This window comes from Poecilia mexicana, unplaced genomic scaffold (genome assembly GCF_051168715.1).
Source record: "Poecilia mexicana isolate PSO_F unplaced genomic scaffold, ASM5116871v1 scaffold_7, whole genome shotgun sequence".
NCBI lineage: Eukaryota > Metazoa > Chordata > Actinopteri > Cyprinodontiformes > Poeciliidae > Poecilia > Poecilia mexicana.
In genome coordinates this window covers 13,046,348-13,062,907 of record NW_028263376.1, presented here as the reverse complement: position 1 = coordinate 13,062,907, position 16,560 = coordinate 13,046,348, and the positions used below count along the sequence as shown (strand labels likewise).

Below are 16,560 nucleotides of genomic sequence, written 5' to 3'. Positions count from 1 at the left end.
GCTATATGTGTTTTTTTTCTCTTAGCTTATCTTGATAATCTAAGCTCAAATTTCTGTGTGAGATGTGGACTGTGACTGAGCACATTGAGAATCTTATTTAATTATCTTGATAGCCATGTCCACAGAAGAGAGGTGGGACACAATAAGATAAACCATATCATTCGCTTCACAAATGGATCATATCTGGGAAATCTGAAACGGCTGACTCAAAAAGCAATTCAAATAGGGATTTTTAAAATGACGTGTTAGACAAGGATTCTGACGAGGGTCGATTCCGGTAACCTCTGAACCTCCGTTACCTTAAACAAATTTGGGTTATAGGGGAAAAAAATAATTATTGAATAAAAATAATTATTGGATAAAGCCGTTCCTCTGATATGTCTGGGAATTAGTTTTTTAATGGATTGTATGGTATGAATTATTTTTATTCTGTTTTGTATTTGGATTTTAAACCTTGTGTTACATTATTTATTCTTGTATATGTCCAACTAAAGACGGACATCATATATTGGCTATACATGTTAAAATGCCCTTACAAAAATTAACCAATGACTGAAATGGACATTTCAGCAGTGGAACACTACATAATTTTGTATTGACAGTAAATTACAGTGCACATTAAACACAGTGTTTGGTATATCTCTTTTTTTTTTTACATTAGAAGTTTTTAAAATTGTCTATGCACGCATACTAACTGAATATCATCTGTTTATATATATTCAATATAAAAGAACTGGCTGTCCTTGCTGAGCCGAGCCAAATTAATCGGATCACAGAATACGGTCGGAAGTCCCGTCACGTGGGGCTCCTTATAGCAGACAGGGCGGCGACCACGGTGCCACGTCAAACAAACTACACACTACCCGGCTTTCACTATTGGTTCTCACAATTCCATGTGTTACGTCAATGCTATCCCATTGGTCGAAATGCAAAGCAGCATGTTTAGGTGTCGGGAAACGGCTTTGTAGTCGTAAATTGCTCACGTTGCTGCTCTTCGACTCGCATTAGTGTTCCTACCTGTGGCTGTGGACAGCTGCCATGGACCGCATTAAGGATGGGTGGTTCACAGAGTCCTGCGCGATGTGGCCCGGGCAGGCGATGAGCCTGGAGGTGGAGGAGGTTCTCTACCACAAAGAGTCCAAATTTCAAGATGTTATGGTTTTCAAGAGGTGAGTGCTTTAGCTCATACATATGTGGCTAATAGCTGTTAGCTCCAGTCAACCAGCACTGATTGAGAAAACCATAGCTCGATCCACTTAGCCGCCAATATATGTTTGAGTTTGCCCACAAATGTATGCATATGAATGATTAAACATGCAGTCTACTATTAGGCAGCCAGCTTTCAAATGGGACTTTACTTGGTTGTAGGTTACAGGCAAGGGTGTAGGAACGAGTCTGTCATTGGGGGGGACGCATATCGGAAACCTGACAGATGAGTAAATAGCTTGAGCAGAAATGTCAAACAATTATGTCATCAACACATCAGCAACGCGTTACTCTAATCTGACCCTTGTTTCAATAACAAGTATTCTAACACGTTACTATTTACAATCCAATAATCAGATTAAAGTTATGCAGTATAATGACTGTCATTCCAGGATGAACACTCACTTTAGCATTTGCCTCACAACTAGCAAGCTAAAAACTCTGGTAGCACAGAGCCGACCAGATTCTGATGTATCTTATTGGTCAAAATGCATTGATATAAATTGACTGGTAATTGAACTGGTTCTACTTATTTCTAAAACCAAAGTAGAAAACATCTCCTAAAATAAGACACAACAGTTTTAAACTCAATACAGCAGTTTGACCAACAAAAATAAAATCTAAAAAATCAAGTTTTGTTCTTCTTGAACATCTCTCTACATCAGTGCAACAGTTTGATCTACAAAATAAACAAAAATTATACTTTTCACGTCTAACAGACACCTTAGCTCCTCACTGTTAACTCAGTCTCACTTTCCAGCCCTGCATTCAGTAACTTACCAAAGATTCATGAAAAACACTGAGGCAAAAAGACTAAATGTTTTTTTTCTCCTGTCATTTTCAGCCGCAAACATTTAACTAAAATATCTACGGATATGTGTTTCTGTCTCTGCCTCCCTCTGACTCTCTGCAGCCTGATGTTCCTGCATGGATTCATGGATTTACAACAGACACTACAGTAATGTACAGTGTCAGAATGTGAACTAAATATAAAAAGTATGTTTTATCATACAGAATGAGAATTTAAACTTAATTTTCAGATGTATACATTATTATACATCTCAACTCTATTTACTGTGTAGCAAAAATTTTCACTAATTTATTTTTAAACCTCTCCTCAAGCACTTTTCTTATTATCTTCTAACCATTAACCTTATGGTGTGGAAATAATGAAAAAATATTGAAACGTTGAAAGAAATCAACGTGACATCAGTCTCCTCCTGTTCTCCTTTCTGGTTCTATTATAATTAATATAATTTTTATATCTTCACACCCTGAAACGCCAACTGGCTCTCCTATGTCTTCCCTGACCTGCTCCTCTCATAATAAAATAGTTTATTTAAAAATTAAAAAGAGTTAATACATATTTCAATAAACTAAATGAAGACCTCACCAGAGCTTCTTCACCTTTCTTCAACATCATTCTAGCACTGCTGTTCTCCTAAATATATAATATAATATAATATAATATAATATAATATATAAACACATGTTAAGTGGTTAAGTATGATCAGGTGTTGCTCAGTTTAAATAATAAAAAGGCTCATTTTCCTGCTGTTTCAGTCTAAATCATTGTGACTAGACTAGCTAACTGTTAAAGTTAGTGGTAAAATTTTGGACATGTGACTATTCCAGAATTTAAACAGCTAAACCAAAAAGATTTAGTTCTATATATGAAAGTAAACTGACAATAAGATGTTATAAACGAGCGATATTTATGGCAACATTCCTGACAGACAGTTTACCTCCTTCAAACGGAGTTTCTCTGCTGCTGTCTTTACTCTGAGCCGTTCAGAGGGGGGAGGGGGAGGAAGCGCTCTGCTAAATGCGCTGTTATGCGCCTTCAAAATAAAAGCACGCGAGTGGAAGATTTTAAAATTCTTCGCAACTGCAGTGAAATTATTGGGGGGGACGAATGTGGCTCTCTCCAATATTGGGGGGGACATGTCCCCCGCGTCCCCCCCGCTTCCTACGCCCATGGTTACAGGTAAAAAAAAAAAGCCCCTTTGCCTTATTGCTGTTCTTCCCTTTTTCCAGTAAAACCTATGGAAATGTGTTGGTTCTGGACGGGGTGATCCAGTGCACGGAGAGGGATGAGTTCGCCTATCAAGAAATGATTGCCAACCTTCCCCTGTGCAGCCACCCGGGCCCCAAAAAGGTACCTCCTACTAGCTGCTGTTGTGCAATCCAGGGAACATGAACTCAGCATTCGTACAGGATTTTCCAGCAGTTTCCTCCTGCTTCTGTAGGTGCTGATCATCGGCGGTGGAGACGGTGGAGTGTTGAGGGAAGTGGTGAAGCACCCACTGGTGGAGTCCGCAGTTCTCTGCGAGATAGATGAGGTGGGACCATCAGCACTGACTTAAACGAGCTCGACTGAACCTTTTCACGTTTTTGTCACGTTCTTATCACAAACTGCAAAGCACCAACATTTAAGTAGATCATAACGGTAAAATGAAAGGGGGGGGGTGGGGGGGATATAACTAGTTAAGAGAGTGGACAAATGTGTAATGGACCTTACCACAGGGTCCGCGTTTCATTGGCTAATGCCCATTTGACGTCACTGCGCAGCTACCACGTGCTTGACCGTCTCACAAACAAAAGCTAAAGTAGTATACACATGCTAATGTAGATTGTGGACTAGCAGGCCACAATCTACACAATCAAAGTTTTTGCGAGAGAACTCAAATAAGAACGGTTCTCCACTGTCAGTGGAGAATCTGTACAGGCGATGTCAGGTATCCTGATCGTATTTGTGGAAATAAAATTCACAGATTTCCCAAATCTGATACGGAATGCCTAGCTTGGCTCAAAGCTTGTGCACGAACGCATTTGCAGCTCAACCGTCGTAAGATCAATAAGAACAAAGGAGTGTGTGCTGGTGTAAGTATTATTACTTTGCTTTCTTTGTGTTTAGTGAATGGGGATATTTTGAGTGGCCCTGCGACAGACTGGCGACCTGTCCAGGGTGACCCCGCCTCTCGCCCGGAACGTTAGCTAGAGATAGGCACCAGCACCTCCCGATCCCTTTTGAATTTTGAAGCTTGAAATATTGTAAGGTCTTAAGGAGGCCTATAATGTGTGAACAATGACCCACAAGTCTGAAAAAAGTCAATAATTAACACATTCATTATGAAAACCTTTTAGCTAAGTACAGCTTAATGGCAGTACCGATACAACTTCTACACCTTGAAGCCTGTTGGTTACACAGTCTTACGTTAGCTGAACAGATCAACATGCAATGTGTACCGTATCTGACATGCATTAAAGATTTTATTTTACCTGAAAAGGCTTTTTACGAAACTGTAATCGTGTTAGCCACGCTAGCACCGAGTATCAGGGCTATGCACACTCAAACATTTGCCAACAACATAAATCACTGATTTCAAAAGTAACCCTCAAAACCATGAATGCCGACTTACCCAGCCTTGCAAGAACAACATGCATCAGTGATCTTGTCCACAGCTACATTTATGCTGAGGGTCCAAGGATCTGCTGTTTTCCTCGTCGACCGGTAGCATTTAGCTGCGACGGGCACAATGTTGGAGGCATCCTGTGGCTCAAACATCTTTATGTCGTCCAAAAAAGATGATATGAACTTGTTTGTTCCCCTGTCCATTGTCGTGGCTGATATTTTTTGAAAATCCGGCAGAAATGCTACACTAATCGATTCAGAAATACTTTGTAGAGAGTCAGTCGAAGTGAAAGACGCCATGTTTACACATAGAAACTAAGCTCTGCCAGGCTTTGTTTGTGAGACATACAGCCACGTGGGACTGTCGAGGGGCGTTTCTGGGCGGGGCTTGGTAAGGTCCATTATGTCAGCAACTATGTGAAAGTATGAGATTTGATGGAGAACATGAATTATTAGTCAAGCAAGTTGCCAAGATGGCCTGCAAAGATCTACTGTTCAGGTGGAAATATATGTCAACAAAACATTTGGCAAAAAGAAAGTCCTTTATTATTAAGAAATATTTCTATTACAGTCATGCAAAGGTGATTTATGAATGGAGGACATGAAGGCAGTTGGTGTGAGAGAAAAAGCTGCATAAGATAGGGTTTAGATGGAGACGGATGCCTCGCCGTGGCGACCCCTAAAGGGAAAAGTTGACGGGAACAAAAGAAGAAGAAAAAGTTAGAATCATCCAAGAGTAAATAAACTCTGAGAAATCCTCTCATGAAAGCTGACCTTCTCCCCTGTGTAGGATGTCATAGAGGTATCGAAAAAGTACCTCCCAGGAATGGCTAAAGGGTTTTTCAGTCCCAAGATCACCCTCCATATTGGCGATGGCTTCGAATTCATGAAGAAAAACCAGGATGCCTTTGACATCATTATAACCGACTCCTCAGATCCTGTTGGTGAGTTCTAATTTTCCTTCTTTTCTTCATTTTCTTTTCTTCTACTTTCTAGGTTCTAGTCTAATTTCAAGTTTGGCGTTTTTGTGTCACAGGACCTGCAGAGAGTCTGTTCAAGGAGGCCTACTTTCAGCTAATGAAAGCAGCTTTGAGAAGCGGCGGCATCCTTTGCTCCCAGGGTAAGTTTAAAATAAGGACTGAAGCAAATTTTTATAATGCCTGACACTTTCAGAAATATTCAGACACCTTGAAATTTTCAGTATTTTTGAAAAATTCAAGGCATTGTCAGGAAATGTATAATACACCAGATAAACTAGCACATAATTGGTATTGGAAGGTTGGGTTGAGTCAGGAGTTAGAAAATAGTTTTTTATCGATTTTTATTTTTATTTTTCTCTATACTGACTACTGAAGACTTACTCAAATTATTTAGAGATTTATAAAATGATTTCAAAACAATGTATTGTTTTCCATTCACTTCTCAGTTAGAAGCTGCTTTTTGCTAGTCTGTAACATGCAGTCTTAATAAAATACCCCGAAGCACATTGGGGAATAAAAAAAAAAAAAAAACTGGAGTACGAGTACTTTTTCATGGAGCTGCCTCTGTTTCTTTTTTTTATAGGTTTACTTATTTCTGATTTCTACTTGGCCTTCAGTCAGACGATGGCAGAGAGCATGTTGTTATGAAGGAAGCTTATTAGCTGATCAAATTCCCTTTGATATTTACAGGAGAGTGTCAATGGCTCCATTTGCAGCTGATAAAGGAGATGCAAACCTTCTGCAAGACGCTTTTCCCTGTGGTGGACTACGCCTACAGCACAATCCCAACTTATCCAAGCGGACAAATTGGATTTATGCTCTGCAGTAAAAATCCTGTAAGCAGGCCTCTCCGTTCCTGTTTGTCCCGACTTCCTGTTTTTTTTTTTTTTTTTTTTTTTTTTTGTAGATGACTTGTTAAATTATTTCTCAACACGTTTCGACCTGACTTTCAGGAGACAAACTTCCGGGAACCAGTGAAAGCTCTCACTAAAGAAGAAATGGAAAGTATGAACCTTAAATATTACAACCCGGATATTCACAAAGCATCCTTCATCCTCCCCGAGTTTGCCAGAAAGGTAAGTTGCAACAATGTCTTGGGCGAGAAGTACGGTGCCTTGCAGAAACCATCGCCAGCTTCCATGTTTTCTTGCGATTTCTACAACAACTCAGCAGAAAGTAGGAGGATGATAAATAATTATCAAAAAGGGTTTAAAAATGAAAATCTGAATAATTTGACATGTTTTTTTTTGTTTTGTCCCCTTGAAGCAACACCCTTTAATAAAAATGTCATTGTCTTTTTCACATGTAGAGACAGGCGTTCTTCTTTTCTTTCAAAATAGCTCCAACTCACTTAGAAATGCGAAGGGAATTGTTTGAACATGAGCTTTCACTGAACCTGTTGAACCAGCCTCAATGTGTTGTGGTCTGATCCACTCCATTAGAATCTGGGCTGTGTGTTTAATATCAAAGCTCTACCTCTGGCCCGGTTTCACACCGCCGTGGGAGTTCTGTGCGTTCCAGTTGACTAGCTTTAGTATTTTACACATTGGCCAAAATGTTCAATATTGAACTCGTGTGACCAGAGCGCATTTTTTCAGCTTGCTTGCTGTGCCTTGGCTTGTGCCAGACCAAATCCAGGACTTTCTTTGGCAGATCTGACCAGATTTGTGCAGAGCGTGACGTAAAAATTCACTTGTCAGTAATTCCACCTGAGCTGTGAATCTCTGCAGCTCCGTTAGAGTCACAGTGGGCCTCTTTGCTGCTTCTTTAACTAATGGCCTCCTCCTTAAGTTTATATAAACCAACATGTCTTGGCAGGTTTGCAGTCGTCCAGCCGCCTTTCCATCTTTTATGGATTGAATAGTGTATGATGAATTATTGGGGTAATTGTGTATGGGGGGCAAAATGGCTGCTGACGAGCAAATTTACAGAAAAGACTTGAATATTGTCAAAGTTGTACAATTGTGAGAAAAAAAATATAAAACTTCCCATGATTAAAATAAAAAAATTATATAAAATCTCAGACATTGACATTGTAGTTAGAATTTTTTTTCCTCAAATGTTTGCTGATATATCAGACATTTACAAGAAAATGTGACAGAACTCTGTTTATTAGTTGGATAACTTCCAAAATCAACATTTGATTTCACTTTACAGTTATTTACTACTTAAAACTGGTCGAACAAAGTCACCTAAAATACAATATAAGAAAAACTTCAATGTGTATAGATATTTTGCAAGGTAGTGTATTTACCGATGCGTGTCTCGTGAGTTTTGTCATGTTGTTAGTTTTAACTGAGTTTTCTTTCTTTTTTTTTCTCGTCATTGTCAGGTACTCGGTGAAGCATAACCTGAAACAGAAGACATGCTTCTCCTCTGCCTGACCCTCAGAACAGATGGGGGAAAAATCCCCTCATTCCATGATTTTTCCACCTCTTCATCATAGGTCCCTGTCACCCAAGAGAAAAATCACTTGGTGGGAACCCGCTGGATCACTACCCCATCAGTGTTCTTCTCCTTCAGTCTTATGAATCTTTTATCATTTCTTTCTTTTTAAACTCCAGTTAATGTCCAACAATTTTTTTTTAGAGCTGTTTAATGGACTGGACTGACTGGAAGACCATTGTGATATAATCCTGACCTCATTCTCCAACCATGTACTGTCAGACTCTGGATGTTACAGACCATGTAGATATGTGATCCGAGTATGTCGGATGCACATCAGTTGTTTTATTTTTTTAATGTTTGTTCATTGAATAATATGCAGCATCCATATATCACGACTGGGCATTCAGACCTCTCATCATTCAGTAACACAACAGACCTATAGTGCCTGATATTAGCACTGTGCTATGGAAAAAAATAAAAACATTCTGTAGAGTCCTACGCTTAAGCCAGTGTTTGACGAATTTTAGAGTATCACCAACTTGAGAAAAATTACGATCAACTGATGCGCAGCTTTGAACATCAGGTATAAATAAAGCTTTCTCTTATGATATTAGAATGTCAGGAAAAAGCAAACTAAGAATCTAACGGAGGTTCGAAATGCAAAAAGTGGACACCTTTTAAAACTAAATTCATTATTCAAATTTGGCTTGCAGAATTAGGGATTTACCTTCTGATAGGATGGCTGCTTTTGTAGTGAATCTGTTCTTACTGCAAGACGCTGATGACCTCTCTCCATGTGGAAATCTTTTAGCTGTTGAGTCAACACGATCTTTGTTGAGCCGTGGAGTTGTACATGAGTAATGAATTTGTTTTTATAAGACTTATGAACTGTAATAAATTGGTGACACAAACTGAAGTTTGAAGGCTTTGTTTCCTAAGGATTTCCCGCCTACTTGCAGGTGTATCTCAAACAGTGATATAACTGAGAAGTCAGTTCATAACGTGAAACTTAAATTCATGACAGAGTTGCTGTGTGTTAGTATATTAGCGGAAGAAAGCTGTCCAATTCTTTTATTTCTCGAATCATAAATTATGTCAGAAGCACCAAGTTGGTTTTAAACTCTGCTTTCAGAGTCCCATAAACTCTCCTGACTTTCTGGTGATCCTTTCCTTTTCATCACAATTTCATTTTGCCATTATTAAATAATTTTTTAATTGTATTGTTTGCAAGACTTCCACATATTACACAAGTTTCTCTTTTGGAAATTAGTCAAAAACCTTAACCTGAAAATAATATTCTCCTTTATCAAGATGCAGATGTGTTACTCTACATTGGTTCTTGCACCTAAACATGCACTGAATATTCAGCTGCCAGAAGGTGGCGTTCTTGAATCTGTTCTGGATAAATCTGCTGCAGCTCCTGTTGTGGTTGGGGGGGTGTACTGAGGGAAGGAAAAAAAAAATCATAAAATTTTATATACAGTACCTTTAGGTTCCCGTCCTGATGTGATTTGATTTTGTTTGAAAAGGCCCTGGGCAACATTAAATTGCTCTTTCTTTGTTTTTGTGGTGTCAGGTGTGAATATAACACAATTGCTGCTCAGTTACATCAACCTCAGTGACTGCCGCGTAAGACGCCAGCCTTCATTAGTTTTTCTATTAAAATGTGACCAAGCTGAAACAATAAATTATTTCTGTGGTCGCTTACAAGCGCGCTTCTCAGACGCGGTTGCTTGTGTGGTGGTTCTCCACACAGCTCTCTCCCAACATGACTTCTGAACCAGTTCTTTATTTGATGTTTGTTTCTTAAATATGTTGAAAAGAAAAAGTTGGATCACTCCATCATTTGTTTTATGTAACTATTCCCAGTGCATCTTGATGGAAGCTTGTGGATTCACCTGGATTAGAAAACAAGGACGAGCTCTGTTGACGGTTGTTGAGTAGATCTGGTCATGTTGCAAAAAAATAAGACGTATCAGTCCCACTTATGCTGTCTGGGAATACCTGTATCCATCACCTTACTGGCTTCTCACTGTTTGAAGACTCTTCTGAGCTTAACCCGACATTTCCTAAAGGCAGCGAGCCGTTGTGGCTTCTTCAAACACACTGAATTGTCAATACTGTAACCGTTTCAATAAGTCAGCTAATCTTCGGTCAAGTGCTCTGGGCTGGGTTCAGATCAGAGGAAAATACCCCCTAAAAACTGTTGTGAAAGCATGACCGACCCATCTCAACATTTCAAACAGGGAGTCCATGTTCCCTGCCAGGGGCAGTGCTGCAAATCCTCAAACTTAATTATTTATTTATTTATTTTTTAATAAGTCTCTCAGATACCCGCTTCAAGATTACGTAGCGTGTTGGCTTAATCTGCTCTACACAAGCAGTTCTTGTTAGTTTTCTACATCACAGTATATAACTAAACATATTTTGAAGGTATATGGCTTAATAGGACAATAATGGCATTATTATATGTTAAAGTTCAGGTCAAGGTATTAAGTAAATTTACTGTGGGGAAAAAAAACAAGCTTTGAAGACTTTAGTGAGGTGGGTTAATGCTTCTCACTAACCCACCTCACTAAACACTTAATATGAACAAATGCCACTTTGTTGTCAATACATTTTAAAATTGGACCAAAAAAAGTCCCACTGTTTCTGTTCATGATTTGCCACAAAAAAAAAAATCTGTTCATGATTTGCCACGAAAAAAAAAAGATGGATCTTTCTTCTTTGTTTAATTAAAAATATGTATGTCAAAAAATAAATCGAAAGAAAAAAGGCATCCTGAGCTCAGATTACTGAGAGGGAAAGACCACAGCCTCTAAATCAGCTCTGTTTTAAACTTTTATTTATTTAACCTAAAAGCTAGATTTTTCCTGGTTTTACAGGAAATGGTTAGTGTAAGCAAGTTTGTGACCCAGTTTGTTGAGTTGAAGAAGAAAATGAGCTTCATCTAACTTCAAAACCCCCCCACTATTTTTAAATATACAACAGCCTGATCAGACTTCACTGTCTTTGTCTTCCTCAGGGCGAAATAAGAAATGGGAAGCTCTAGCAGGGTGCTGTTTTATAACTTCAACATCAGTGGGTTGTGTTTATGACTTTAATGATTAGAGCACAAATTTGCTCAGGTAAAATAACATTGGTCTTGTTCCTGCTAGCTAACAAATTATTTTGCTAGCTTTCCTCAGCAGTCACATTTTGGCCAGAAAAGCTGTCAAATAAGTCGATGTAGACATAGTATTCGATACTGTGACTACTCCACTGTGAAAAGGTCTAGGGATATGAACTACTTTGCAGTGTTTCTGAATATTGTCCCATTAACATCTGAATGTTTTTTTAATGAGACACATGCATCTATATTAGCTTCTATTGCTATTAAAGTTAGCACAAAACACAGAGATAAGCCTTGTGCTCTCCAGATCGAAATGTGTGTTCGGTGGCGACGCGTCTCGGCAGTAAATCTCAAAGAATCGTCGGAAAGCCTGTTTACTGCCACTGAAATGCTTACACATTTGTCATGAAAATTCATTTGCCACATCCTCTCTTCCGTTGTCTAACAGCTTTACGCGGAGGAAGTGTAATGATGTGGGGCAACATCTCCTTTCCCAGAAAACAAGCAATTGTAGGCAATTCAAAGCAGGAATATATTAAGATGAGACTGCAACCAGTAGCGATCCCATCCATATCTCAGTACAAGTTCTGACTTACAGGGAGGAAACAGAAAGCTGAAAGTAATCACAGCAATCTGTTCTCAGTTCACTGTCTTTTACTTCAGTTTCAGCTTGGGCAGGTAATTGGAGGGGCTTATGAACTCTACAGCTCAGTTTTCTTCATATAAACATTGATAATCATAATCAGGCACCACCAACTGGGAGAACCACCAAAAGTAACCAAGTACAACCAGACATTCTTGTACCATATAGAACCTGGGCTTTAGAGGAAAGTGTTTGGCCTTTACTTTTAGTGCTGTAACATCCTCCCTGTACATGCTGTAGACTCTGACTTAGCGTATTTCTTTATATTGAGATTTATTATTTCTTGCTTTACATATCCAATTTATTCTGCGGTTGTTTATTATTGTCATTTGGGTCTTGCCATATATGTTGATTTCTTTGTGTTGAGTTTCTTACTTAAGTTTGTGTTTTAGTAGTCCGTGCACTTTGGCTTAAACTCCATATGTTTCCTTTTGGTTTATATATCCATTTTTATCTAGTTCAGTTCTCTCAGTTTTTTTTCTGTATGAATCACAGCACTTTCTGCATAGTGTCTTATCTCCCTGGTCTCCACAGCTGTCTCTCATTTGCTAATTAACTCACCTTACAGTGTCCCAGAAATCAAGCCCCACAGTCCAGCATCCAGTCATGGGGTTCAACAAATAGCTACTTAGCAGTCAGTGCTAATTTATTGTCAATATTTTTATTATTATTATTATTATTATTATTATTATTATTATTATTATTATTATTATTATTCAGCCTGTAAAATCCTTACATAATAAAGAACTAAAAACAGTAAGCCTGCTTTTTCTCTCTCTTTTTTTCCCCCAAGAATTTCCCCAGGGTTTAATAAAAAGACTTTGCTGAGTCTCCTCCGCTTTTAAGCTATAACCTGAAAAATATGAGTGTAATAAAAAACTGATTTGGTAAAGCTTTCATTAGTTAATGCAGGAAAAGGATTCAGTTAGATCCCAGCACTTCTGGAGGTCTTTTCCTCTGCCACTGTGGAAAAACACAACAACATAAAATATCATAAAATGCATGTAAGGCCGATGTCAGTAGCAGTGGTCAAGCTTCCTTAAAAATAGCTGGAGATTAATGAAGGACTGTTTTAATCATTAGCGGTGTGTGTAGCCTGTGTGTGTGTGTGTGGGGTGGGGGGGGGAGGAGGAGTAAAACTGATAAAGAAGTGGTTGTTTTAAAGTGTTGCTCTATTAGAGCTGTGCTGCTTTCGAGTCATCAGGAGTGTCAGACAGTTCAATTGTAATATAAAAGTGTCAAATAGACACATGGAGAGAGGCTGACAGGAATCAGACGTTGCCTGAAGTTAAATGTCAATCATCAGGGAAGAGTAAATCAGGTCATGGTCATTTCTTTAAAATAATCGATAGCTCCTGCTGGAAAACCGTGTTATTGAAAATATTGAGCAACTAAAGAAAAAAAGAATATGACTCAGAAAAACGTTCAAAACCAACATTAGCGCATCGTCACCCCCTTCAGCAGAAACAATGTAACAGTGGTCTGTTGAGACATTGTGACTTGTTAATGTCAGCCATCATAACGCTGCATCTCTCTGAACACTTTGAGTTTGAGCTGTTTTAAATGACTAAAACCAGCGAATAAAATGTAAAGAATATGTCACAAGCTACCACTCTGATGAAAGTGTGTTTACATTTCAAACAAGCTGAAGCTGATGTGGCATCTTTTTAGGGAACTATAGTCATACCGTTTACAAAACCTTGCTTAAAAAAAAAAATCAAATTAGCCCTTTCAGTAGTAAGTCGGAGATTCCCAAAATTGGGATCCAATGAAGAGTTCCGAGGTGAAAACCTCAGCTGTAAGGGAAGACAAAGACCCATCTCACATTCTTCTAAAGAAGATTGCAGCTTTGATGCTTCATGATCCGGACAGCTTGTTGTACCTGCTAAGGACAGGTTGGGTTGGATAATTTACTTCTCCAAGTGCCATTTACTTTCGTTGCCTTTGTGTGATATTAGCTCTTAATATGAAACATTTAAGTTAGATTTTTTTTTTAATGAAAAAAGCATTTTTCATAACACGGTACCTTTTTTTTTAACCATTTTTATCAGTATCTATGACCTAGTGACGTTGTTTTCTCTCTGCAGATGTTCACATTACAGCAACAATTTGTCAAAGGGTGAACGTCCAAACGTTTCCATTTGTTGTATCCTGACCTCTTCATCTCCCCTTCTCTTTTTCATGCTCACGTACTGATACCCCCAACAGCATACACACACACACACACACACACACATGCACACCGTCCGTCACACACCCACCAGCCTCTACGTCAGTTGCAGACGGGGGTGGAAGGGTGGGGGGGGAGACGTATAAAAGAGTGGGGGACTTTGGAGGTAGAGCAGAAGAAACATCTGAGTTTCCCCAGATCTGATGAGCAGCTGCCACCAACTGCAGCACTCTTTCTTCACCACCACCGCCGCTCTCCACCTGGACCTTCAATCGGCCTGAGCTGCTCAGACTATCTCTTACACACACACACACACACGCACGCACGCACACACACTGCAATACACTCTTGTCTCCTGCTCCTGTTGCGCTCGTACTGCACTCCTGCCACAACATGCAGCTCCTGGTGGTGTTAGCAGCTCTCATGGGGGTTCTGTTCAGCGTAAGAGCAGCTGCCGTGCTTCCTCTGGAGGACAGGAGCCCCATCCATGCAAACAGGGTGAGGATATTTAACACACGGATGACGTTTAATTCTGATGGTAATTGTTATTTGTGATAAATGTTTTAATTTCATTATCGAAAAAAAAAAAAATTGCTGGATAATTTTAAAAAGTAGGTAAATAAGCTATTTATTTATAGATTAAAATTGTCAGTCTCATTGCACCTTAATAGATAAACACAAAAAAAATACTAACAATGAAAATGTTCATTTGTCTAATAATTTCTGTGTTGCCTTTTTCTCTCTTTTTTTGCCTTTTCAGGAGCTGAGTAAAGAGCGTAAAGAGCTGATCCTGAAGCTGGTGTCCGGCTTGTTAGATGGAGCTCTGGACACCAACATGCTGCCGGGCGAAGCAGCTCCTGTGGACCTTGAGGAGCCGCTGGAGTCCCGCCTGGAGGAGAGGGCCGTCTACAACAGGCTATCACTGCCTCAGCGTGACCGCAAAGCGCCCTGTAAAAACTTCTTCTGGAAAACGTTCACCTCGTGTTAACAGAGCCCAAAAAAAAAAACCGCCCGGCTCTGTCCCTCCGTTTTTGTTTTGTTTTTTCCCCTCCTCCGCTCAACATGAACTGCAGTAGATCTCAGCTGTACATATCATCTACACCTGTGCAGCATTGATGGACTTCACTGAGACAGTGTGTATGTCTGAATACTGACTACTTATGTACACAATGTTTGTATGTATTTATGTATCGTACCGTACCGGTTTATTTCAGGCTTAATAAAAAAGCATGGATTATAATGTTGGACACGATAGCGGCAGTTCATTCTGCAAGAAAAATAAAAAAAGTATAACAGGAGGTCATATTTTTCACCTGCTTCTAGAGTTCAAATACAAAGTCAGATCAAATGCAAAAACAATGGCTGATGTTTATTTTTTTTAATTTAATTTAATTCTTTTTTATTATTATTATTATTTCTCGCTTTGGGAAGTGACTAAGATTGTGGTAATATTTGTGCAAATATAATTTTCTATCTACAAAACACTGCCTTTGTGGTGATAAATGTCACAAAGAGGACACATCACACCTTTTTAATCATATCTTTACAAATAAAACACTCTGGAAAACAGCATTAAACCAGGGTGTTTTACAAAAACTAACATGAAAATAGATTCTGCTCAGTTCGACAGAATGATGAGCAAAAGTAGATGTGTGGTTTTTTTTTTTTATGAGACACATTAAAATAATATGTGGAGGCTTGTTAAAAGGAATTGGTGCTACAGTGGGAGAGCAGGCGCATTAAATGCTACAGTCTTCAGTGCAGATGTTCCTGGTTGGATTCCTCTGCTTCCTGTCCAGCTACTGATGAATAAATGCAACTAAAAAACCCTTAAGAAAAACATTTGGCCAAATTGAAGCATCACATAAATAACATCTAAAGCAAATGAGCAGACCTACATCCCTGTGGTGCTTCGGGAGCTCATAGTGAGTGGACCACGGCTTTTACTGCAACGTCAGGAAAAGCCGACTAGAACAGCTGGACTTTATGTGGAGTAAATCAGAAGAATGTTAAATGATGACTGTGTTTACAAACTCCAAATCAGCAGGGGTCTGATTTTGGTGGTTCATGCATAAACACAGCCACATCCCCAGTTATTAGAGGATGTGCTCACATATTCACCATATTTAACGACATTTTTTTAAATATATATATACCTTTCCCACAAAACGAACATTTTTAAACTGAATTTAATTGGTTATAGGTCACGTTAAATATGGAAGATAGGAAATAATTGATCTGGGTCTCCTATTAGGATATAAGCAGTGGTGTCTAGACTAGTTATAGCATACAGTTAGGCTTTAACTATATGTTAAAACTTAACATTCAGTTTCCATTATTACTATGCTGCTGTAATAAGAGGTAGAACATATGATATTCAGGTGAACGTACCATGCAGAAACATGAAAGCTGAAAACAGTTATCCTCGTTCCCATTTATACATGCTAATGAAGTATGCAGTATCAGGGTTTCCCTCAGAAAACTTGCTGGTCGGGGCATCGAGGCGATCCACTGGGGTTTTGTATTAAAAGATTTTATATTGACAGGAAATGTAAAAATATATTAATGTAACATTTGTTTACTGAGATGATCATTGCTGCTAAATATGACTGAACGGTTTCGGCATACATAAATTAAAAGATTTTA

General features: G+C 38.8%; 2 protein-coding genes across 2 annotated transcripts; both read left to right on the top strand.

Moving 5' to 3' along the window:
- Nucleotides 1-945: 945 nt before the first annotated feature.
- srm (spermidine synthase) lies at nucleotides 946-8,900 on the top strand. Its single transcript, XM_014991246.2, has 8 exons — nucleotides 946-1,169; nucleotides 3,244-3,364; nucleotides 3,456-3,548; nucleotides 5,412-5,565; nucleotides 5,658-5,741; nucleotides 6,292-6,437; nucleotides 6,555-6,677; nucleotides 7,934-8,900. Exons 1-8 carry the CDS (start codon nucleotides 1,039-1,041, stop codon nucleotides 7,949-7,951), a joined length of 870 nt encoding a protein of 289 aa, XP_014846732.1. The 5' UTR covers nucleotides 946-1,038; the 3' UTR covers nucleotides 7,952-8,900.
- A 3,947-nt stretch (nucleotides 8,901-12,847) lies between these two features.
- On the top strand, nucleotides 12,848-15,644 carry sst6.1 (somatostatin family member 6.1). The gene is made up of 2 exons (XM_014991197.2): nucleotides 12,848-14,412; nucleotides 14,675-15,644. The coding sequence occupies exons 1-2, from the start codon at nucleotides 14,308-14,310 to the stop codon at nucleotides 14,900-14,902; spliced, it is 333 nt and encodes a 110-aa protein (XP_014846683.1). The 5' UTR covers nucleotides 12,848-14,307; the 3' UTR covers nucleotides 14,903-15,644.
- The last annotated feature ends 916 nt before the right edge of the window (nucleotides 15,645-16,560 follow it).